Source organism: Tachyglossus aculeatus, chromosome X4, assembly GCF_015852505.1.
Source record: "Tachyglossus aculeatus isolate mTacAcu1 chromosome X4, mTacAcu1.pri, whole genome shotgun sequence".
Taxonomy (NCBI): Eukaryota; Metazoa; Chordata; class Mammalia; order Monotremata; family Tachyglossidae; genus Tachyglossus; species Tachyglossus aculeatus.
Window position 1 is genome coordinate 1,237,062 of NC_052098.1, and position 23,371 is coordinate 1,260,432.

Genomic DNA, 23,371 nt, shown 5'->3' on the forward strand with positions numbered 1-23,371 from the left:
TCTGTTGTACTCTCCCAAGCACTTAGTACAGTGCTCTGCACACAGTAAGTGCTCAGTAAATACGATTGACTCATTGATGGATGGGGAAAGTTTTGGGTCCAGTCCAGTGTTACATCTTCGACAGTGGCACAGGATGCTTAGAAAAACCTTGTGATCATTGCCCTCCCTGACGTCCATTTTCATGCTTATGTGTGGACCCTTTAACATCCCTAATTTTCCCCTTCTGTATGTCTAATTCCCCATCGAGGAACCCTCTTCGGACTGTTTGTCCGTGAAATTGTCCAAGCCCTCCCCTTCCTCTCCCTTTACCCTCTGCCTTGAACCTGCTGATATTTTCAGACTTCTTGGGGAAACATTTCATATGTAGAATTGCTTCCTTAGGTTTGTTTTGGGATTTAGTGAACTGGAATTCTGTCTTGTCACTGTCTAAACAGTTAATAATAATAATAATAATAATAATAATGGCATTTATTAAGCGCTTACTATATGCAAAGCACTGTTCTAAGCGCTGGGAAGTTTACAAGGTGATCAGGTTGTCCCATGTGGGGCTCACAGTCTTAATCCCCATTTTACAGATGAGGTAACTGAGGCCCAGAGAAGTGAAGTGACTTGCCCAAAGTCACACAGCTGACAAGTGGCAGAGCCGGAATTTGAACCCATGACCTCTGACTCCCAAGCCCGTGCTCTTTCTACTGAGCCACGCTGCTTTTGTTCTGTTCTGTTCCTCTACACCATAAGCTCATTGTGGACAGGGAATGTGTCTGTTATAGTGCACTCTCCCATGCGCTTAGTACAGTGCTCTGCACATAAGCGCTCAGTGTATGCAATTGATTGATTAATTCATGATTTTGGATGAAGGCATTTGGTGTCTGATTCCTAACCCTTCCTAAGATACCAGTTGAACCACCCCTACCTTTTCTTTTCATATAATTGCTCTTGGAATAATGCAGTTGGGTCAGTGGTATTTATTAAACACTTACTGTGTACAGGCAATGGTAAAATTTGACCAAAAATTGTCCTGAATCCCCTGAAGTTAATTTGAACAAGAGTTGACTGGAATGAAATGAAGAACTTATTGATGATCGGATACCATCTTTATTAGTGATCTTAAGACTGTGAGCCCTGTGTGGGACAGGGACTGTGTCCAATCCGATTATCTTGTATCTACCCTGGCGCTTAGAACAGTGCCTGGCACATAGTAAGCACTTAACAAGTGCCATAATAATAATAATTATTATTATCATCATCATCTTAAGAGGTAGTGACACCCTTGGAGAACTCTTTCATTCCTATGGCTTCAACTATCAACTCTATGCAGATGATTCCCAAATCTACATCTCCAGCCCTGACCTCTCTTTTTCTCTGAGTCTCTTATTTCCTCCTGCCTTCAGGACATTCCAGCGCTTAGAACAGTGCTCCAGCACTGTTGCCCATTCATCTCCGTGTCAAACAGAAACTTCTCACCATTGGTTTAAAAGCACTCAATCTCTCTGCCCCCTCCTACCTCACCTCGCTGATTTCCTATTCCAGCCTGGCCCGCACGCTTCCCTCCTCTAATGCCAACCTGCTCTCTGTACCTTGATCTAGTCTATCTGACCGCCAACCCCTCGCCCACCTCCTGTGTCTGGCCTGGACTCCCTCCCCCTTCATATCTGGCAGACTATCATTCTCCCCATCTTCAAAGTTGTAATAAAGTCCCATCTCCCCAAAGAGGCCTTCCCCTAATAAGCCAAGACAGATACAATAATAATAATAATAGCATATAATATACGATATTATAATAATATAGTATACAGTAAATAATATAGTAAAGTAATATTATTATATATAATAATACAATAATTATAATTATTAAACATTATTATTATTACTATTAAGCCCTCATTTCCCCTACTTCCTGTCCCTCTGCATTGGCCTTGCACTTTGATTTGTACCCTTTAGGCACTTACTATTCACCCCACCCTTAGCTCTCCAACAGTTTTGTTCGTATCTGTCTTTTATTTCAGTGTCTGTCTCCCCGTCTAGACTGCAAGCTCCTTGTGGGCAGGGAACATGTCTAACAACTCTGTTATAGTCACTCAAACGCTTAGTACAGTGCTGTGGGTGCAGTAAGCGCTCAATAAATACCATTGATTGATTGATTGCTAGGTGTTCTGGGAAAGGAAAGGAACAGGGGATGGGAATTGATTGGGTGGGTTAAGGGTGGGAGAAGCTGGACAGCTTTTAGGGTTTTAATACAGGTATAAAAATGTATAAACAAGTGTATAAAAAGTGGGCATGGGCAGGCCTGAAAATGCTGTAAAATTTACTAAATACCAAAAGAATAAAACATTTGCTGGGGGGGGGCATGATATGGTATTTTAAATTCAGAAAATATAACATTGTATTTCAGAGTACGAAAGATCTTCAGACCACTCTAAATGTCATAGGCACTCTTGATGAATTGGTGTCTGTCGGTAAGTTTCCCCATCAGCCACAGCGATTCTCATCACTCTATGAGTACAGCCTCTATACTCCATGCCTTCATTGCTTTGAGTCAGAAATTCAACTGGGGGATTTTGCCAGCACTATTTAAGAACTTTTGACCTCCCGAGCCTGAACTTGGAGCACCCTCCCTCGTCCCCTTCTGGCATCTGTAGTTATGTTGAGGGAGGGAGGGAGGGAGGGATGGATGGATGAAGAGAGAACTCACCTGGGAGTGAATTGCTGGCCCAGAAGGGAAGTGGCAGCAAAAGTAATAATAATAATAGTAGTTGTTAAGCTCTTACTATGTGTCAAGCACTGTTCTAAGCGCTGGGGTAGATACAAGGTAATCAGGTTGGACACAGTCCCCGTTCCACGTGGGGCTCACAGTCTTAATCCCTATTTTACGGATGAGATAACTGAGGCCCAGAGAAGTGAAGTCACTTGCCCAGGGGCACACAGGAAACAAGTGGCAGGTTAGCTTGGGTCTGCCCCAGTGCTTAGTAGAGTGCCTGGCACATAGTGAGCACTTACCAAATATCATAAGAAAAAACAATAAAAACAACTAGATTTCCAGTCCATGCAGATGTGGTTCATTCCCTAGTGAATCAGAAATTCACTTCAATTCAATCATATTTATTGAGCGCTTACTGTGTGCAGAGCAATGTACTAAGTACTTGGAAAGTACGTTTCAGCAACAAAGAGAGACACTCCCTGCCCACGACGGGCTCACAGTCTAGAAATGGCCCTCCATCTCTGAGATTCATTCGTTTGTTCATTGTCGTATTTATTGTGTTTACTATGTGCAGTGCACTGTACTGAGCACTTGGGAGAATACAATATAACAGTAAACAGACCCATTCCCTGCCCACAATGAGCTTACAGTCTAGAGGGGGAGACGAACATTAATATAATTAAATAAATGACAGATATGGACATAAGTGCTGTGGGGCTGGGAAGGGAGAAGAGGAAAGGGAACACTTAATAAATAAGAATGAATGAATGAACTCTCTTGTGCCCACCCTTCAGGGCAATGTAAAGCACCCTAGGGCCCAGACCAGGTGACATCCTAAGGCCTGCTAGCTCTCCTATTGGCCATTAGTTTCATTGTCCATCAGACTTCCTTCTGACAGCATGCCTCATGTTAAAATGTTTCAGAGTTCCCTGGGGAATTTTTGGGAAAGTCTATGCCTTCCTCCAGCCACTCCCAGGGCTTTGCCCCAAAATGCAGTGAGGTAGAAAAACGAACTTAATGCCTGGTTGCCTCCATGTCAGTCGATAATAAGTAGGTATTGGAAGCATTTGGAGTTGTATTTGAATGTCGACACACATCACCTGCAATTTTATCCACCCTCTCCCCCTGAGAGAGCGTGTGTGCCGGGTAACGGAAGCTATGGGCCGAGGGTACTGTTTCTCTCTGACTCTTTCTCAATGTCTAGGTGGAGGTCGAAAAGCCAGCTTCCTCGTCACCAAAGGTGGGACTCAGATCTTGCTTCAGTTGCTTTTAAGTGCCAGCAAAGACAGTCATCGCAACGAGGAGCTTCTGGTTCAGGTTCACTCCCTGCTTGCCAAGATTGGACCAAAAGGTAGGCGTTCTAAATGGGTCTATATTTTAAGTGACTCATTGGGATGGAGGGGACCTGAGAAGCATAAGAGCCAGGGCCTGGGCGTCAGAAGGACCTGGGTTCTAATCCCAGCTCCACCACATGTCTGCTGTATGACCTCGAGCAAGTCACCGAACTTCTCTAGACCTTGGTTCCCTCATCTGTAAAATGGGGATGATGATGGTGAGCCCTGTGAGGGACAGTGACTGTGTCCAACCCGATTTGCTTGTATCCACCCCAACGCTTAGGACAGTGCCGGGCACATAGTGAGTTCTTAGCAAATGCCACAATTATTATTATGATTACTACCTTGATGGAATGGAGGCACAGCCTCCTCAGTCACAACTGCAGCCATGGCAGCCCTGCCCTTGTGTGAAGGCACTTTCTCGTTCAAGTATTTTGGTTTGACTGATGACAAAAAGAAGAAAGAAAATCCCACCATTTTTGTGTGTTGTTTTTTTTCAAATGGTGTTTGTTAAAGGCATTTACTAGGTGCCAGGCTCTGTACTAACCGCTGGGGTAGATGCAAGCTCATCAGGTTGGACACAGTCCACACCCCACATGGGGCTCTCAGTCTTTAATCCCCCTTTTCCAGATGAGGGAACTGAGGCCTCCCCCTCCCCATCCCCCCGCCTTACCTCCTTCCCCTCCCCACAGCACCTGTATATATGTATACATGTTTGTACATATTTATTACTCTATTTTACTTGTACATATTTATTCTATTTATTTTATTTTAATATGTTTTGTTTTGTTGTCTGTCTCCCCCTTCTAGACTGTGAGCCCCGCTGTTGGGTAGGGACCGTCTCTATATATTGCCAACTTGTACTTCCCAAGTGCTTAGTACAGTGCTCTGCACACAGTAAGTGCTCAATAAATACGATTGAATGAATGAGGCCCAGTGAAGTGACTTGCCCGAGGTCACACAGCAGACAAACGGCAGAGCCGGGATTAGAAACCAGGTCCTTCTGACTCCCAGGCCTATGCTCTATCCACGAGGTCACACTGCTTTCTGTGGTTTAATTTTCCATTCAGTCTTGGCATGTTTTCTGCACTCTCTTCGTACCTTGCACCTTTATCCCTTTTGTTTTTCATCATTATTGATCACTCGATTCTCTGTAGATGGTTGATTTTGACACCTCAGTTGAGAAAATGATTCTCAGCCTTGCAAGCAGCTGTTAATTGAGGATTTTCGTATTTTCTTGCCGTGTACAGTAAGTTCAAGACTTAAAGGAAAATTAACCTCAAATGGCTACATCCTGTTCCAGGAGGAGGCTGGTAGACTGGGTCTTTCTTTTCTTTGGAAAAAAGGTTATATAAATATTTGTATGCTTCGTACAGGTGGGTAGTAGCTTTTGAGTCAGAGCAATTTCAACTGCAGTCAGGCTGAAGCTGACATTGTATTGTCACCTAATAGTGTGGAAGCAGAGCAGACTTAAATCACTGACAGATTGGACCTAACTGTTGCAGTGAAACTCCGGGTAGTTTTGAACACATTGAAGGTGTCATTTTGGATCCCTAATGCAAACCTTACCGTTACTGTTTTATGGGACAGCGGACACTCTGCTGTGTCGTGTGATTCTCGCTTTCTGACGCTTGAAAGTGTCCAAGTTTGGACATAAAGAAGCATAACTTGTTCGGTGGGCAAGTCTCTTCACCTCTCTGGGCTTCAGTTCCCTCATCTGGAAAATGGGAATTAAGACTGTGAGCCCCATGTGGGACAGGGACTGTGTCTGACTTGATTAGCTTGTATTCATTCAATCGTATTTATTGAGCGCTTACTGTGTGCAGAGCACTGTACTAAGCACGCTTAAATACAGTGCCTGGCACATAATAAGCTCTCGACAAAGACTGTAAAAAATCAAGATAGGCTTTTCTAGTAATGTGATGCCATTGGTAGTCATTTTCACAGAGACCTAAATGTTTGACAGAAATTATGTGGTGTCTGAATTTTGACTATTGTGTGTTCTTGCTCTAGGAAGTTCTCTAGGAGATCCTCCGCCTCCATCCCCATTTAGAGATTTCTTTATCACTTGCCAATTGGCTTATCTAAGAAAGCTTTCACCACTTTATTCCCTATTTATCTCTGACTTTCTCCCCTACCACCCCAGGCATCTCTGAGTTTAATTTTCAGGTCCTAACAGTCCTTCTTTGTGGGGACTCCTTGAACGAGTTGTCTACACTTGCTGCCTAGAATTCCTCAACAACAACTCTCTCCTCGACCCCCTCCAGTCTGGCTTTCGTCCCCTACATTCCACGGAAACTGCCCTCTCAAAGGTCACCAATGACCTCCTGCTTGCCAAATCCAAAGGCTCCTACTCTGTCCTAATCGTCCTCGACCTCTCAGCTGCCTTTGACACTGTGGACCACCCCCTTCTTCTCAACACGCTATCTGACCTTGGCTTCACAGACTCCGTCCTCTCCTGGTTCTCCTCTTACCTCTCCGGTCGTTCTTTCTCAGTCTCTTTTGCAGGCTCTTCCTCCCCCTCCCATTCTCTCACTGTGGGGGTTCCCCAAGGTTCAGTGCTTGGTCCCCTTCTGTTCTCGATATACATGCACTCCCTTGGTGACCTCATTTGCTCCCACGGCTTCAACTATCATCTCTACGCTGATGACACCCAGATCTACATCTCTGCCCCTGCTCTCTCCCCCTCTCTCCAGGCTCGCATCTCCTCCTGCCTTCAGGACATCTCCATTTGGATGTCTGCCCGCCACCTAAAGCTCAACATGTCGAAGACTGAACTCCTTGTCTTCCCTCCCAAACCTTGCCCTCTCCCTGACTTTCCCATCTCTGTGGACGGCACTACTATCCTTCCCGTCTCACAAGCCCGCAACCTTGGTGTCATCCTCGACTCCGCTCTCTCATTCACCCCTCACATCCAAGCCGTGACCAAAACCTGCCGGTCTCAGCTCCACAACATTGCCAAGATCCACCCTTTCCTCTCCATCCCTACCGCTACCCTGCTCATTCAAGCTCTCATCCTATCCCGTCTGGACTACTGCATCAGCCTTCTCTCTGATCTCCCATCCTCGTGTCTGTCTCCACTTCAATCCATACTTCATGCTGCTGCCCGGATTATCTTTGTCCAGAAATGCTCTGGGCATATCACTCCCCTCCTCAAAAATCTCCAGTGGCTACCAATCAATCTGCTCATCAGGCAGAAACTCCTCACCCTGGGCATCAAGGCTCTCCATCACCTCGCCCCCTCCTACCTCACCTCCCTTCTCTCCTTCTACAGCCCAGTCCGCACCCTCCGCTCCTCCACTGCTGATCTCCTCACTGTACCTCGCTCTCGCCTGTCCCGCCATTGACCCCCGGCCCACGTCATCCCCCGGGCCTGGAATGCCCTCCCTCTGCCCATCCGCCAAGCTAGCTCTCTTCCTCCCTTCAAGGCCCTGCTGAGAGCTCACCTCCTCCAGGAGGCCTTCCCAGACTGAGCCCCTTCCTTCCTCTCCCCCTCGTCCCCCTCTCCAATCCCCCCATCTTACCTCCTTCCCTTCCCCACAGCACCTGTATATATGTATATATGTTTGTACATATTTTTTACTCTATTTTATTTGTACATATCTATTCTATTTATTTTATTTTGTTAGTATGTTTGGTTTTGTTCTCTGTCTCCCCCTTTTAGACTGTGAGCCCACTGTTGGGTAGGGACTGTCTCTATATGTTGCCAATTTGTACTTCCCAAGCGCTTAGTACAGTGCTCTGCACATAGTAAGCGCTCAATAAATACGATTGATGATGATGATGATGATGATATAGGTAAAAAAAACCAAACACACAAAAAACCCATTTCCCCCAAATGACCTTCCATTTTGAAGCATGTCTACCAACTCTGTTCTATTTAGTGCCCTCTCCCAAGTGCTTAGTGCAGTGCTCTGCACTCAGTAAGCACTCCGTAAATATGACTGATCAATGTATTTACCTCCCACCATTGATTTAGCATTCACATCTTGGTACAAGGGGGAGCCTCGGTCTTACGGCTACCAGGCCTGAAAATCTGCACGCGGCAATTGCTCGCTAGCGGTGGTGTTTTCCCCAACACCAACTTGCACCCTCTCTCGTTCTTGGTAAGTGGGAAGAGGGGGCAAGTACAGCACGTCGTGAAGGGTATGCCAAGATTTGTTTAATCACAGAGAAGCAGTGTGGCTCAGTGGAAAGAGCCCGGGCTTGGGAGCCAGAGGTCGTGGGTTCTAATCCCAGCTCCGCCACTTCGTTCATTCAGTCGTATTTATTGAGCGCTTACTGTGTGCAGAGCACTGTACGAAGTGCTTAGGAAGTACAAGTTGGCAACGTATAGAGATGGTCCCTACCCAAGAACGGGCTCACAGTCTAGAATGGGGAGACAGACAACAAAACGAAACAAGTGGACAGGTGTCAAGTCATCACTTGTCAGCTGTGTGACTTTGGGCAAGTCACTTAACTTCTCTAGGCCTCAGTTCCCTCATCTGTAAAATGGGGATTAAGACTGGGAGCCCCACGAGGGACAACCTGATCACCTTGTATCCCCCCAGCACTTTGAACAGTGCTTTGCACGTAATAAGCACTTAACAAATGCCATCATTATTTATTATTTATTTATTCTTCGCTCCGTGCAGGCCTCGTTTACAGCTTAAGTGACCACAGCATGGCGCTGTAGCACCATATTCCGGCAAGGCCTTTTTTTTTTTTTAAGTGGTATTTGGTCAGCACTTACTCTTTGCCAAGTACTGTACTAAATACTGGGGCAGATGCAAAGTAATCAGGTCGGACACAGTCCGTGCCCCATGTGGGGCTCCCAGGCTTCACCCCCCTGTTTCAGATGAGGGAACTGAGGCCCAGAGAAATCAAGTGACTTGCCCAAGGTCACACAGCAGGCAAGTGGAGGAGCTGGGATAAGAACCCAGGTCCTCTGAATCCTGGGTAAGGATTATGTCTACTGACTCTTTTATAGCTGTAATTCATTTATTTATATTAATGTCTGTCTCCTCCTCTAGACGGTAAGCTCATTGTGGGCAGGGAATGTGTCTGTTATAGTGTACTCTCCCAAGCGCTTAGTACAATGCTCTGCACACAAGTAAGCACTCGATCAATATGATTTACTGACTGACTGCACTCTCCCAAATGCTGTGCTCTGCTCTCCCTCCCCCATCTGCATTTCCCTCTTCCATTTGCGTCTCCCTCTCCCTTCTGCATCATCTCTCCACATGGATCTGTGACCTTTGGGCATTTGGTATTTGCCCCACCCTCAACCCCACAGAGCGACTGTCCATATTTATAAATTACATATTGTAAACGATCTATCTTAATGTCTGTCTTCCCCTGTCGACTGTAAACTCATTGTGGGCGGGAATCGTGTATTGTATGCTTCCATGTGCTTAATACAGTGCTCTGCACATAGTAAGGGCTCAATAAATCGATTGATCGATTTATGTTCCTGAAGTGAGCACAAACTCTCATTTTCTTAAGACTCTAAGTGTTCTCTTTATCTCATCAGAGACCTCATTTGGTTTAATGAAAATGTTATTAGAAGGCATCTCAAGGAATTTTTAATTTCTTTTTTTTAAAGGCTTTGTCCTTCAAGTAGTTGCTATAATTCTTTTGGGGTGGGATGAGTTTGGTTTAATATAGAATGATTACAAAACTTTCTCCGAACTTATTCTCACATTCCTTCTGAACACCATTGTTCTCTTTTGTTGCAGATAGGAAATTTGGAGTAAAAGCCAGAATTAATGGAGCCTTAAATGTAACATTGAATTTAGTGAAACAGAATTTGTCAAATCAGCGGCTACTACTACCTTGCCTAGAGCTATTAAGAGTCTATTCTACCAACCGTAAGTAGTCCAAAAGGCTTTATTTAAAAAGCAGGGCTGTTTTATGTAATTATTTCCCGTGAAACTCTGAAGTTATCAAAGTTGAAAATTTTTTCACAGTGCTTTAAAAGATTTTAAAAAGCTGCACAGTGGTTTTTATTCGTATTTCTTGAATGCTCATTCTTTGGAAGCTATACTTCCTTTGTCTCCTTGCTGTCAAAATAGCAGCGGTGGTATTTGTATATATTATCTCTAATTAGATGTTGGAGGGCCTAATGAGAAAATGCTCTATATTAAAATTGGATTATGGAAGTCAGTTTGTGAAGGGTTTATCATTATTGAAAGTCCTTATGTTTAATTATTCTTGATAAATGCACCAATATGCGCTCCCCCCCCTCCTTTCCCAAATGATTTAGAGTTTTGTTTTTTAAGAATTGACTCCTTCCGAGGTGGTAGAGATTAGCATTTCCATAGCTCAGTTAGCATTTTCAGAGCACCAGTGCTTTGCCGTAAGTTACGTTAATAATCATTGCTATATTTTTAGGAATCTAAAAATATACAGTCACCAAAGAGTTTGGGAGTTGTGGTTCACTCCAGCATAGATAGTTGTGTTTTCATTGCTTTAAAATTGCACTTCATTTATTTGAGTCCTTTCATAAAAGACACTCGTCAATCACCAAATCACTGATTTGGCCGTGGCACCAAACCTATGTAGAAAGGCATCTGTTTGAAGAGACCGCCTTTTAAAAAGTCTGTTTCGAGCCATTCATATAGCTTGGAATCAAATTCTAGAAAACCGTCGAGAATAATGGTATCTCGAGAGCAAAGGTAGCCAGATATTCCAAGACGCATCTTCCCATTTCTGCATTCAGGTTGACCCTTTGGTTCTTTGTGCCCCTGCAAAAAGAAGAGACCGAGTCTAGCCATTCTTGATGGCAGTTTTTACATGAAGTATGCGGTCCTAAATTGGAGAAGGCTGAGCTAGTTTTGGATTCCCATTGCCTCCAACTAAGAGAGATTTGTGTCTCAGCTTGTAGCCCTACTAGGCACTTTAGCTCTTTTCAAAATCTCTTTGGGGGATGTTATTATTTTTAGGCTTGCAGTTGGCATTCTTGATTATTTGTGAAAGGGCTGACACCCGCTCCGTAGGGTAGAGAATGAGTGGGTACGTCTGGTTCTGATTTCCTGCATGAGAAAAGAGATGAGTCTTTTGGCTTGAACAAATGCAAGGAAAAGGGATGTGTTCCTTATTGACTGCTCAAGGGCAGGTGGCTTTTTCTGTGGGCTTATGTGCCAGTTGTTTTTCTGTAAACACGTGGGCTTACTCTCAGTGGCATTTCAGGTTATCTCATAGCCTGAAATGGGTCCTGCTTTGGCATCTTAGTGCCTGATTCTTCTCCATAAACTTGCCTTCAAGTTATTGCACTGAACTTGAGTACTTGCCATCCTATGAACAGTAGGGTGCCCAGCTAAATTGATTGTTTCTAGTAATGATGACTGAACCCATGAAGTGCTCCTCTCTGACAAGTGGCTTTATTCCTAGCCCCAGTTCAGTCCGTCCAGCTTTCATTTGTAAATTCATTTAGCTGGCCATCAGCAAGTAAGGGGAATTAAGCCTCTCATCTGCCTCTCTGATTCTTTCAGCCGTGAATGCAGTTTCCTTGGGGAAAAGTGGAGTTGTCGAACTGTTGTTTAAGATTATCGGTCCTTTTGGTGGGACGAGTACAAGCACCATAAAGTAAGTAGCTGTTGAAAGTATAAGTAAAAGGGAGGAGAATTTTCAGATTGACCATAACCTTCCCCGATTCAGCCCTCTTTTCCCTGGCTCACTCTCCCTCGGGCAGTGTCTATGCACTTGGATCTGTGACCTTTGGACACTTGATAGTCACCCCACCCCGGACTCCCGTGGTGCTCATGTACATATCTTTATATTTTATATCATACATTACATATTCATTCATATATTCATATTCATAATTATATTCATAAATGGGGATTGAGTGTGAGACCCACCTGGGACAACCTGATTACCTTGCATCTCCCCCAGGGCTTAGAACAGTGCTTGGCACATAGTAAGCGCTTAACAAATGCCATCATTATTGTTATTCATATTCATATCATTATTGTCGCCCTGTGTAGACTGTCAGCTTGGTATGGTCAGTTGTATTGTACTCTCCCGAGTGCTTAGTACAGTGCATATAGTAAGCACTCAATACGATTGAAACAAGTTTAAAAAATTGGAAGAAAACCCCACCCGGTGATCAAATGAGAGATTATAGTTCAAATTTTACTCAACCTGGACTAAAAAATACAAAGCAAGACAAAGCAGCAGCAGAATACCTCAGCTCTGAAATCCGTTGATATTATTAAATTGTTATAAAAGTTCATTCGTTGATCAAACCAAACGTCAGAATGGGAAGAAGGCTAAGTCACACCCAGTCCAAAAGAACTGTCGATCAATCACAGCGGCATTTACTGGGCACTTACACTGTACAAAGCTGTAGTAAGCGCTTGGGAGAGCGCAGTACAGCAGATTTGGTCGACACGATCTCTGCCCTCAAGGAGCTCTCAGTCTAGATGGGGAGACAGACGTTAAAGGAAATTACAGATAGGGGATGAAGCAGAGTATACGGATAGGAGGCCTTCCCAGACTGAGCCCCCTTTTTCCTCTCCTCCTCCCCATGCCCCCTGCCCTACCTCCTTCCCCTCCACAGCACTTGTGTATATTTGTACAGAATTATTACTCTATTTATTTTACTTGTACATGTTTACTATTCTATTTATTTTGTTAGTGATGTGCATATAGCTATAATTCTATTTGTTCCGACGATTCTGACACCTATGTACATGTTTTGTTTTGTTGTCTGTCTCCCCCTTCCAGAGTGTGAGCCCATTGTTGGGTAGGGGCCGTCTCTATATGTTGCCGACTTGTACTTCCCAAGTGCTTAGTACAGTGCTCTGCACCCAGGAAGCGCTCAATAAATACGATTGAATGAATGAAATGAATGTATGGGTCAGCATGCCTTCCCAGAGATAAGTCAAACCCTGCTAGTCTTAGGGGCTATCAATCAGTCAATCAGTGGTATTTATTAAGCGCTTACTATGTGCAGAGCAGTGCTTAGTACAGCGCTTTTGCACACAGTAAATGCTTAATAAATATGAATGAACGAATGAATGGCCTAAGCGCTTGCCACTTCTTCCGGAGATAACACCAATAATTATGGTACTTGTTAAACGCTAACTATGGGCCAAGCACTGGTCTAAGCACTCGGGTAGATACAAGTTAATCAGGTTGGACGCAGTCCCTGTCCCACATGGGGCTCACACTCTTAATCCCCATTTTACAGAAGAGGGAACTGAGGTCCAGAGAAGTGAAGTGATTTGCCCGAGGTCACACAACAGACATATGGTGGAGCCGGGATTAGAATTCAGGTCCTTCTGACTCGCAGGCCCGGGCTGTTATGCTTTAGAGGGGGCTCTTGGGCAAGAGTCCTGTGAAATGCAGTACAGATGAGAAGGGTGGAAGAAACGTGATCAGAAGCTGCTACCTCCAGAAAAGGCTAAGCACTGCTTCTAGTAGAAGCAGTAGCAGTGGTATTTACTGAGCACCCACTGGGTACAACAGACTGTACTAAGCACTTGGGAAAGTATGACAGGAGCATGAGCCATATTTCTTGCCCTGGCGGTGCTTGCACTCTAGTGGGGGAAACAGACCTAACTAATTCCAGATGTTGTAATTGGGATAAATAGATTGACTATCATTGATATTCAGAAGTGCCGAAAAAGGTAAAAAATAAATAAGTGCTGGAGATGGCTGTTGATAGGACGCAGGGTGTTGGAAGTTAATCAGGGAAGGCTTATTGGAAGAGGTGGGATTTTTAGGAGGGCTTTGAACATAGGGAGAACTCTCAGTTCTTGTGTTTTCTCAGGAGTTCCTAAATATCAGTTCATTGACCAAACTAATAAAGCCTGGATATTTTGGACTTGGCAAGCCAGTGAAATTTTGACAGTCTTCCTCTATTTCGATCAGTTCACTTTAGAGAAGCAGCGTGGCCTAGTGAAAAGAGCCCTGGCCTGGGAGTCAGAGGACCTGAGTTGTAATTCCCACTCTGACAAATGCTTGCTGTGTGATCTTGGGCAAGTCACTTCACGTCTCCGTACCTCAGTTCTCCTGTTCTCCCTCCTACTTAGACTGTGAGCCTTCTGCAGGACAGGGACTGTTCTACCTAATTTACTTGTATCTACTCTAGCACTTAGACCAATACTTGACACATAGTAAGCACTTACAAGATACCGTAAAGAAACACCAAAACCCAAAATGCATGACTTGCCTTGCTCCTAAAAAGAATTTAGGAGTCGTTCTAATAGGCACAGAAGACTGTTGAAGTTCCAAAGCTTGCGTTTCCTCTTTGGGAACCAGGGATTATTTTTTTTTTTTCTTCGTATGGTATTTGTAAAGCACCTACTACTTGTTAAGCACTATTCTAAGCTCTGGGGTAGATACCAGTTAATCAGGCCGGACCCAGTCCCTACCCCACATGCGGCTCGCGGACTGAGAGGGAGGGAGAACATGTTTTGAATCCTTTTTTTACAGTTGAGGAAACTGAGGCCCAGTGAAGTGACTTGCCCAAGGTCACACAGCAGGCAAGTGGCAGAGCAGGGATTAGAACCCAGGTTCCCTGACTCCCGGGCCCAGGTCTTTTCCACAAGACCATGCCGCCCTCCCAGATTGTTGGCAATAAGGCTTCGTGGAAGACTCTTGCAGACCCGGTGACCTGCAGAGGGAGAATCCACCACTTGTTAGAAACATTATACATTGCCATTTTCTTTTCTGGCCATTGTCTTGTTGGCATTCCTATCTGAGGCTGTCAGAGTTCTGAACCAAAGGGATGCATGTTGGGAAAAAGAATGTTCAATTGAAAATCTCAGATAATGATTCCTTCAAATAACACAAATACTTGGTGTAAAAACTTTTCAATTGACCATGTTTTCAATGACTTTTACTAGTTTTCATGTTGTTTTTGTTTTCTTGTGTTGACAGGGTGGCCTTAGACGCTCTTGCCGCATTGCTAAAGTCAAGTAAGTTTTTAAATTATAGACATTTCTCCTAGAATATTCCAGTAAATGGGAAAATAGAATCACTTCATGTGTCTAAGCTTTGGCTAATGGAAAATCAATTTATCACATTATTGTAAACCGGTATAAAAGCCCTGTCAAATTAGAAGCCAAAGTAGGGAAGCCATAGCAACGATCACAGGAGCTGTGATACAATAATGGTGGCATTTTTTAAGTGCTGATCTAAGCACTGCAGTGGATATGTGTTAATCGGGTCTGACACACTCACCCTTACTGAGCTCGCAATCCAAGTAGGAAGGAGAATGGGTTAGTATGCTTAGTACAGTGCCTGGCACATAGTGAGCACTTAATAAATACCATAATTACTGCCCAGTTTGATGAGACCATCTATCCAACACTGAGTAGAATTGATATGGGGAAGCAGCGAAGCTCAGTGAAAAGAGCACGGGCTTGGGAATCAGAGGTCATGGGTTCTAATCCCAGCTCCGTCACCTGTCAGCTGTGTGACTGGCCAAGTAACTTAACTTCTCTGTGCCTCATTTCCCTCATCTGGAAAATGGGGATTAAGACTGTGAGCCCCACGTGGGACAATCTGATTACCCTGTATATCCCCCAGCGCTTAGAACAGTGCTTGACACATAGTAAGTGCTTAATGCCATCATCATTATCATTATTATTATCTAAGCAGAGGAGCCTAAATCAAGACTACATTTCCCAAGTGAGGCCAGAATGAATCATTTTGATTGAGTTCACCTCTAAAAACTTATGTGATTGGATAGCGTTATGTGGCACGGAAAGCAAACAAATGGAATGGTGGGTCTGTTGGCTATTTAAAAAAAAAGCTAACTGACATTGCAATCACCTCATGCTGGATTTTCTTACTAGCACATAAAAATGTATCTAAAAGTATATAGATGCTGTCTATAAAATCCACATAAAGCTCACCACAGACCTTGAAAGTTACTGTATTAAATAGGCCATCTGATGAGGATGTGAAAGATCTGTCTGGGTTCTCTTTCTGTCCCTTTCCTATTAAATCCAAAGTAATGGAATTATTCAAATAAAATAAGCTAATGGCCTGCATCTTTTCATGTGGATGAATCTCAAAGCCACATCTGAGGAGAAAATAATCGCTAATCCTAGCTACCCAGATGATAAAAGGAAATTTCAGGTGGCAAGGTTAACAGCTGAAGAGAGGCTCTCTGGCTCCTCCCCTCTGAAGCTTCTCCGTCTAGCTCTCTTCTCAGCCTTTTGTCAGGAGGGATACCATTTGGAAAGAAAGTCCGGGGTAGAAACTCCTGTCGTCTCCACAGCAGTTTCTGATCACCGGTTGTATTAATGTAATAAATGAAAATTGATCTTGACTCTCCTGGATGAAATCAGTTGCAGGACCTGTGATAACTGATATCAAGGGATAACATGTGTTCATTCAATCGTATTTATTGAGCACTTACTGTGTGCAGAGCACTGTACTAAGCATTTGAGAAGTACAAGTCGGCAACATATAGAGACGGTCCCTACCCAACAACGGGCTCACACTCTAGAAGGGGGAGACAGACAACAAAACAGAACAGAATGGATTTTATTATAGTTTAATAGACTTTTAATTTTCTGTGGGAAGGGCATCAGAGCTGAAGTACCAACAGAGGAGATTTTAAAAAGGAAACTTTCCATTGTTCAAAAAAAATTGTCTGAATGAGGCCATCCTTTTTTAAAAAATGATATTTGTTATGTGCTTACTCTGTGACAGGCACTGTCCTAAGCGCAGGGGTAGATACAAGCTAATCAGGTTGGACACAGTCCCCGTCCCACACGGGGCTCACAGTCTTAATCCCTGTTTTATAGATGAGGAGCTGAGACCCGGAGAAGTGAAGTTACTTGCCTAAGGTCAAACAGCAGACAAGTGGCAGAGCTGGGATTAGAACCCAGGTCCTTCTGATGCCCAGGCTTTATCCACTAGACCATACTGCTTTATCTCTAGATATTAGTAGTACAGCGTCATCACTCAGAAGCCATTTACTTGAAGTCCAGTGATTCTTTTCAAAAACTAAAATCTTCACTAATTGGAAAGAATACAACAGGCAAAACTGTTGGAAGAAAATGGTGTGTACTATTCATTTACATAGAAAATCGCACTCTCCACCATTTTCCTCCTGATTTTTCAAATGGAAGGAGGCTCAGTTTGTCCTCCCATCCAGGATAAGGACTTCTACCAGGATCGGCTGCCTGACTCCATGGCATCCTGTTGGCCCCTGTCAAAGACAGAATCCTGGGCCTGGATCTGGGCCACCTCCCCCAGCAGTGGCACATGGTGTGGGCTCGTGCCCCTGTGTTCTCAAAGAGCCACTTCAGCTCCTGGCTCCTGGCAACCCACATGGCCCCTCCTTGAGGAGTTTTTGGTGCAGGGTGGTATTTGGTGGCTCCAAAGTGAAAACACATGGACAGATTTGGGAGGGCTTAAGGGGAGGAGCTCATGGGATTGAGGGGCAAAATTTCGGCCCCCCCCCCCCCCCTTTACCCTCCCAAAATTGGCTCCAAGCCAAAGAGCTGCTCTGCCACCTGACTCCAGTGGCCTAAAAGGAAATCTGGAGACCATTCGGCCAGATGTGGCCGACACCGGTGCTTTTAAGCACCTGCTTCGGGGTCCCTAGAGAAGCAAGTCAATCCTGAATGTTATTTCTCAAACTGCTAATTTCCCACTGGGGAGCAGTTTCTTCTCTGGAAGAATCCGGCTTGATGTCCGGGGAGAAGCGACTTCACTGAATTCTATCTATCATTTGTAGCAAAACACATGCAAACAGGAGGGGCTGTTCAGGGTCAAGAATAATCTTGAATTTCTGGGCCTCTTCAGACATCAAAATCAAGTTGTGATAGGAATGTATCATTGACTAAATTCCCTTTGAAAGGTTCACACTCAAATTTTCTGTTTCAGTTTAGGGAGATTTGTTTTAAGCAATCTAATATTTGGGAAGTAGCATTATTCCAACTTTTCTGGTTCTTGGATTTCAGTTCTTCAAGCATTTTTCTGTCCTGGAAGTTTATAATTTTTTGGAACCAAAGATCAGTCTGGCATAAATATTTATAGAATAATTAAAAACCTTAGAAGGATTAGGGTTTTAGTGGAAATATGCTCACAAAGTCAATCGTAGAAGTGCCAACTGCATCTATAACAGTCAGTTTGGATAAACTGTGAAGGGTATTGACATCTAGGAAATTAATGGTTGTCGATACATTCCGATTCACTGCAACTGAAGTAGGTGAGGTACAGTATTTTCACATTCCTAATACACAGAACTTTTACCTATGTAAATATTTTTGGAGACCTAGCCCTTATTTCAATAAGGAGACTCCAATGCTTATAAACAACTGAATAGCCTCTGAGGAGATTTCTGGGAAATGTAGAAATGTGCTTATTGGAACCTGTCAAATTTACTTTCAAGGATCAAAAAAAAAAATTTAAAAATGGGGTTGAGATACACTTTTGGGTTGTTGTGGTTTTTTTTTTTTTTAGAAAAAAATGCAACTGGAAATGTGCCACATGATTCTGACTAGGCTTGGCAGAATAAAAGTGCAATCTATTTAGCTTGGGTTTTCTTCCACCTCTTTTCGTCACTTTTAATGATCTTTAATTTTCTTTTGTTAAAGAAACAAATGCCAGGAAAGCCGTAGACAAAGGCTATGTCCATGTGCTTCTAACAATCTATATAGATTGGCACCGTCATGATAGTCGCCATAGTAACATGCTCATCCGAAAAGGAATTTTACAAAGCATAAAAAGTGTTACCAACATCAAGCTGGGAAGGAAAGCATTCGTTGAGGCAAATGGGATGAACATTTTGTACAGTACTTCGCAAGTGAGTTGTTTTTTTTTCTTTCCTCTTTTTGCTGTAATTTTATACTAAAGATATTAGTTTTAAGAGATGAAGGAGAGGGGGCGGGGGACTGGGAATGGGGAATGAATTTGGGGAGGGATTTGTGGAATAGCCAATTGCTAAGGTTTGGTTAAAAAAAAAAAAATAATAATAATGTTGGTATTTGTTAAGCGCTTACTAAGCGCTGGGGGGATACAAGGTAATCAACGTTGTCCCACGTGGGGCTCACAGTCTTCATCCCCATTTTACATATGAGGGAACTGAGGCACAGAGAAGTTAAGTGACTTGTCCAAAGTCACACAGCTAAGTTGACAAACTGACAAGCTGACAAAAAGCATCCAAGAATGAAACTCCAAAACAGTTGAATGACTTAGTCTGACACGATGATTTTTGTTGAAAACTGGGACAACGGGGCATGTATGCACCCCTCCCCCTTCCCTCTTGGTCATTAAAGCAAAGGAGGAAGGGAAAAGATGGGGTTAGCATCCACAAGTATTCTTCGATCTCTGTACCACAAGTGCCAGAAACCCGAGTTGGCATTGAGCAGGCTCCAGCTTGTGTGGGAATGGCTAAGTTTTGAAAGAAGAGCATGATCATGGAGCATTGTTGCAAGTATAGTTGGGATAACCCTGTTTCTGAGACATTTGGATCCTTCTTTTTTATTTTCAAATTGCCCCAGATCATTTACAGATATTGGGAACTGTTTTGGTTCAGTCAGGCTCTCCTGCCAGCTAAATCGCATGCCCCCAGAATAATATTCCCTTAAATTGGAATTTCATTGTACTGTCAATATTGGCCGTAAAATGTCCCCTGCTGAGTAAATATCTGATGAAAAAATATTGGTAAATGGACCCATCCACATTTCAGGAAAATACCTGAAACAAGATGGCAAGCAGCCTGGCGTAGTGGGTGGAACCCGGGCCTGGGAGTCAGAAGGCCATGGATTCTAATTCTGGCTCTGCCACTTGTCTGCTGTGTGACTTAACTTCTCTTTGCCTCAGTGATCTCATCTGTAAAATGAGGATTGAGACTGAGCCCCACAAGGGACAGGGTCCAACTAAGTCCAACCCGATTTGCTTGTATCCACCCCAGCGCGCAGTATGGTGCCTGACACATAGTAAGCGCTTAACAAGTACCATCATCATTATTATTATTATGCTTTGGAAGATTTTTATACAACATTTTAGAAAGCTTGAAAGAAATGTACCTCTCCTTTCAAAGTGCTTTCAGAAACACATTATTTAAAAGAACTGATGTGCTCTGCCCCATCTCCCCCAGCAGCCAAAGTGTGCACCAGAATTTTCTCCTGTCTATATTGCAAAATGAATGTAAGTTCACCAAAGGAGTCATAATTCCACTACCATTTCACTAGTGAAAAGTTATTAGAGAAATTGTTCCAATATTTTCAAAAGGCTATGTAAACAGTCACAATTTGGAACATTTACCGTTTAAATGACAAAAGTAGTTCATGCAGCCGTTTGATAACCACACCTAAACAATAATAATTATGGTATTTGCTAAGCATTTATTATGTGCCAAGCACTGTTCTAAGCACTGAGGTAAATACAAGTTAATCAGGTTGGATGCAGTCCCTGTCCCACATGGAGTTCACACTCTTAATCCCCATTTTGCAGATGTGGTAACTGAGGCCCAGAGAAGTTAAGCAGCTTGCCCAAGGTCACACAGCAGATTTTTGGTGAAGCTGGGATTAAAATGCAGGTCCTTCTGACTGCCAGGCCTGTGCTCTATCCACGAAGCTGCATTGCTTCTAACAATGTGCACATTATTATTTTAGTTAAGTCTAAAAATAAAAAATCTATTTAACCTACTACTTGCTATATTTTAGCAGACCTGCCAATTGTTTTCAAGCATTATTGAAAAGACCTCAAATTTTTATAGTGTCTTTATTTTTCCCTATCACCATTATATTAATGATCCCATTGTCATCCTCCCAATCACCCCCGTGGGGTAGGGAGAGGCGGGTATTATCACCATTACAGGTGAAAAAACTGAGGTCCAGAGAGTCGAGCGCTGGTGAAGATACAGTATGATCAGGTCAGAGACAGTCCATGTCCCACACAGGGCTCACTCCTAAGTAGGGAGGAGAACCGGTATTGAACCCCCATTTTACAGATGTGGTCATTGAGACACAGAGAAATGAGGTGACTTGTCCAAGGTCACACAGCAAGTACGTGGCAGAAGTGGGATTAGAACCCAAATCTCCTGGCTCTCAGACCTGCCCACTCCCCCCAGGAGATCAGATAGCCTAGACTCACACATGTTCTCTCAAGCCATATCCCTCTTCAGTTCCCTGAATCACCAGGCCAAGAGAAACTTCAGAGTTCCCTCCCAAATCTAAATTCTTTGCATTGATATTAAGGAACGTCTCCATCGGAAACTGTCAAAGGTATTTAAGATAAAAGATGGATTTAACATCAAACTGAAAGCACATTTTAAAAAGTGAAAATTTGGTTTTAAAAATCTAGCCTCCTGCCTTGGAGGCAGATTGATAAGTGTGATTATTCCTAGGGATGACAGAGTTTGTGTTTTGTCTTTTTTTTCTTCCTTTTCTTCTTCTCCTCTTTGCAATAGGATTGTTTGCCAGTAAGGGCACTTGATTCTTTAGTCAACACATCTAGCCTGATCATGCGGAAGTGTTTTCCAAAAAATCGCCTTCCATTACCGACTATTAAAAGTGCATTTCACTTCAAGCTGCCAGTTATTCCTGTGACCGGGGCTGTAGCCCAACTCTACAGTTTACCCCCTGATGGTATGATGAATCTCTTTGGCTTCTGGAAACATAATTGATCTGCGGGTTTTCCTTGGGACCGACCAACTAGCCGCTGAAAGCCCGAATGAACAAACAGCGAGCACCCCGTCTTCTTGAGTTTAATCTCTAAAATGTCATGATCATCATCATCATCGTCAGTGGTATTGATTGAGCACTTCCCGTGTGCAGAGCACTGGACTTCTAGACTGTGAACCCGTTGTTGGGTAGGGGCTGTCTCTGTCTGTTGCCAAATTGTACTTTCCAAGTACTTAGTACAGTGCTCTGCACACAGTAAACGCTCAATAAATACGATTGAATGAATGAATGACCAAGCTCTTGGGAGAGTCGAATGCAACAGACTTGTTCCCTGCCCGCGACGAGCTTACGGTCTAGAGTAATTTTAAGAGAAGCTGGGATTCTAATCCCGGGTTTGAATGGGCCATTGAGAATTGTTTGGAGCGTCACTGAGGTGTTTTGGAACCCAGATACTCTCCCTAATAAGCGTTTTTGAAAGCCCTCACAATAATTAGTCTACAGTACATACCTGATTAAATACAAAAAAACCCCACCTAAATCCTTGAATTTCCAGATAATTAGATTCATACTTCATGTTTTTAGCTATTTTATGAATCACCAGAAGCGATGTGACTTATGCTGCCCCCTCCAAGGCTTGTATTTCTTGAATCGCATTCAACTCGATCTGACGAAAATACAAAAATATCTGTTCTTGGTCTAGGCATAAATGAATTGCCGAAAGTGGGTTAGCAATTTCGAGCCATTCTTTTTGTGTGGTGCAGCATATGGGCAACATTTGTTTTCAAATACTCACAGAATCCCTGGAATACTTAAGGCCAAGAAGAAAAATCTTTGGCTACAGAAGGTAGTTTGCTGCTGAGCTTCCCGATTAGGGGTTACAAATGAGAGAGCCTGTGGAGAGAAGTGATAGCCGATATCCACAAAAAACCTAAGGCTGCTTAGCAGGGCTTTCAGCCAACAGGAGTGTTCAGTCCATTCAGCTCTCAAATTGTGGGTTCCTTTGTATTCGCTTCTGGGTTTGTGAGAACTTGGAGTTTTGAAGTGCAGAACAATCTCAAAGGATGATGGGGGCGTGATTAAACTTTCTCCTGCACAGTCCAGGTTCTTAGGGGATTTGTCTCGATAGCCCTCTGATTCCAGTCAAGCTTGTTTCCCTGTGAGCAGGGAACGTGACTGCTGATTCTGTTGGACTCTTCCAAGTGCTTAGTACAGTGCTCTGCACATAGGAAGCGCTCAATAAATACCATTGGTTGATTGGGTGTAAACTTTTGACCATGGCTTATTGTTGAAGAAATGATAATTGATGGCCATTATAGAGCAGGAATGTGCATTTTTTTTCTTCCCCTTGATACTGGTCCCTTGGAAACATATCATGAGAAGCAGTGTTGCCCAGTGGAAAGAGCAGAGGCCTGGGAATCCGAGGACCTGCATTTTAAGCCCGGCTCTTGCCACTTGTCAGCTGTGACCCTGGGCAAGTCACTTATTTCTCTGGGCCTCAGTTCCCTCATCTGCAAAATGGGGATTCAATCCCTGGTCTCCCTCTTACCTAGACAGTGAGTCCCATTTGGGACCAGATGATCTTATGTCTATCCCAGTGCTTAGTCCAGGGCTTGGCACATAGTAAGTGCTTAAGAAATACCATTCATTCATTCAATCGTATTTTTTGAGTGCTTACTGTGTGCAGAGCACTGTTCTAAGTGCTTGGAAAGTACAATTCGGCAACAGAGACAATCCCTACCCAACAGTGAGCTCACAGT

General features: G+C 43.6%; 1 protein-coding gene across 7 annotated transcripts in view; it reads left to right on the forward strand.

The window, feature by feature from the left end:
• Positions 1-23,371, forward strand: part of AGTPBP1 (ATP/GTP binding protein 1) — a 206,716-nt gene that overhangs the window by 93,626 nt on the left and 89,719 nt on the right. For all 7 annotated transcript variants that reach the window (XR_005456615.1, XM_038769831.1, XM_038769830.1 and 4 more), the window contains 7 exons: positions 2,393-2,456; positions 3,903-4,049; positions 9,750-9,881; positions 11,505-11,598; positions 14,902-14,939; positions 18,582-18,790; positions 21,401-21,578. Coding sequence is in view for 6 of the 7 variants with exons in the window: in XM_038769831.1 (XP_038625759.1) it covers positions 2,393-2,456; positions 3,903-4,049; positions 9,750-9,881; positions 11,505-11,598; positions 14,902-14,939; positions 18,582-18,790; positions 21,401-21,578 (862 nt within the window). In the remaining variant the exon portion in view is untranslated. The remainder of the gene's footprint in view (positions 1-2,392; positions 2,457-3,902; positions 4,050-9,749; positions 9,882-11,504; positions 11,599-14,901; positions 14,940-18,581; positions 18,791-21,400; positions 21,579-23,371) is intronic.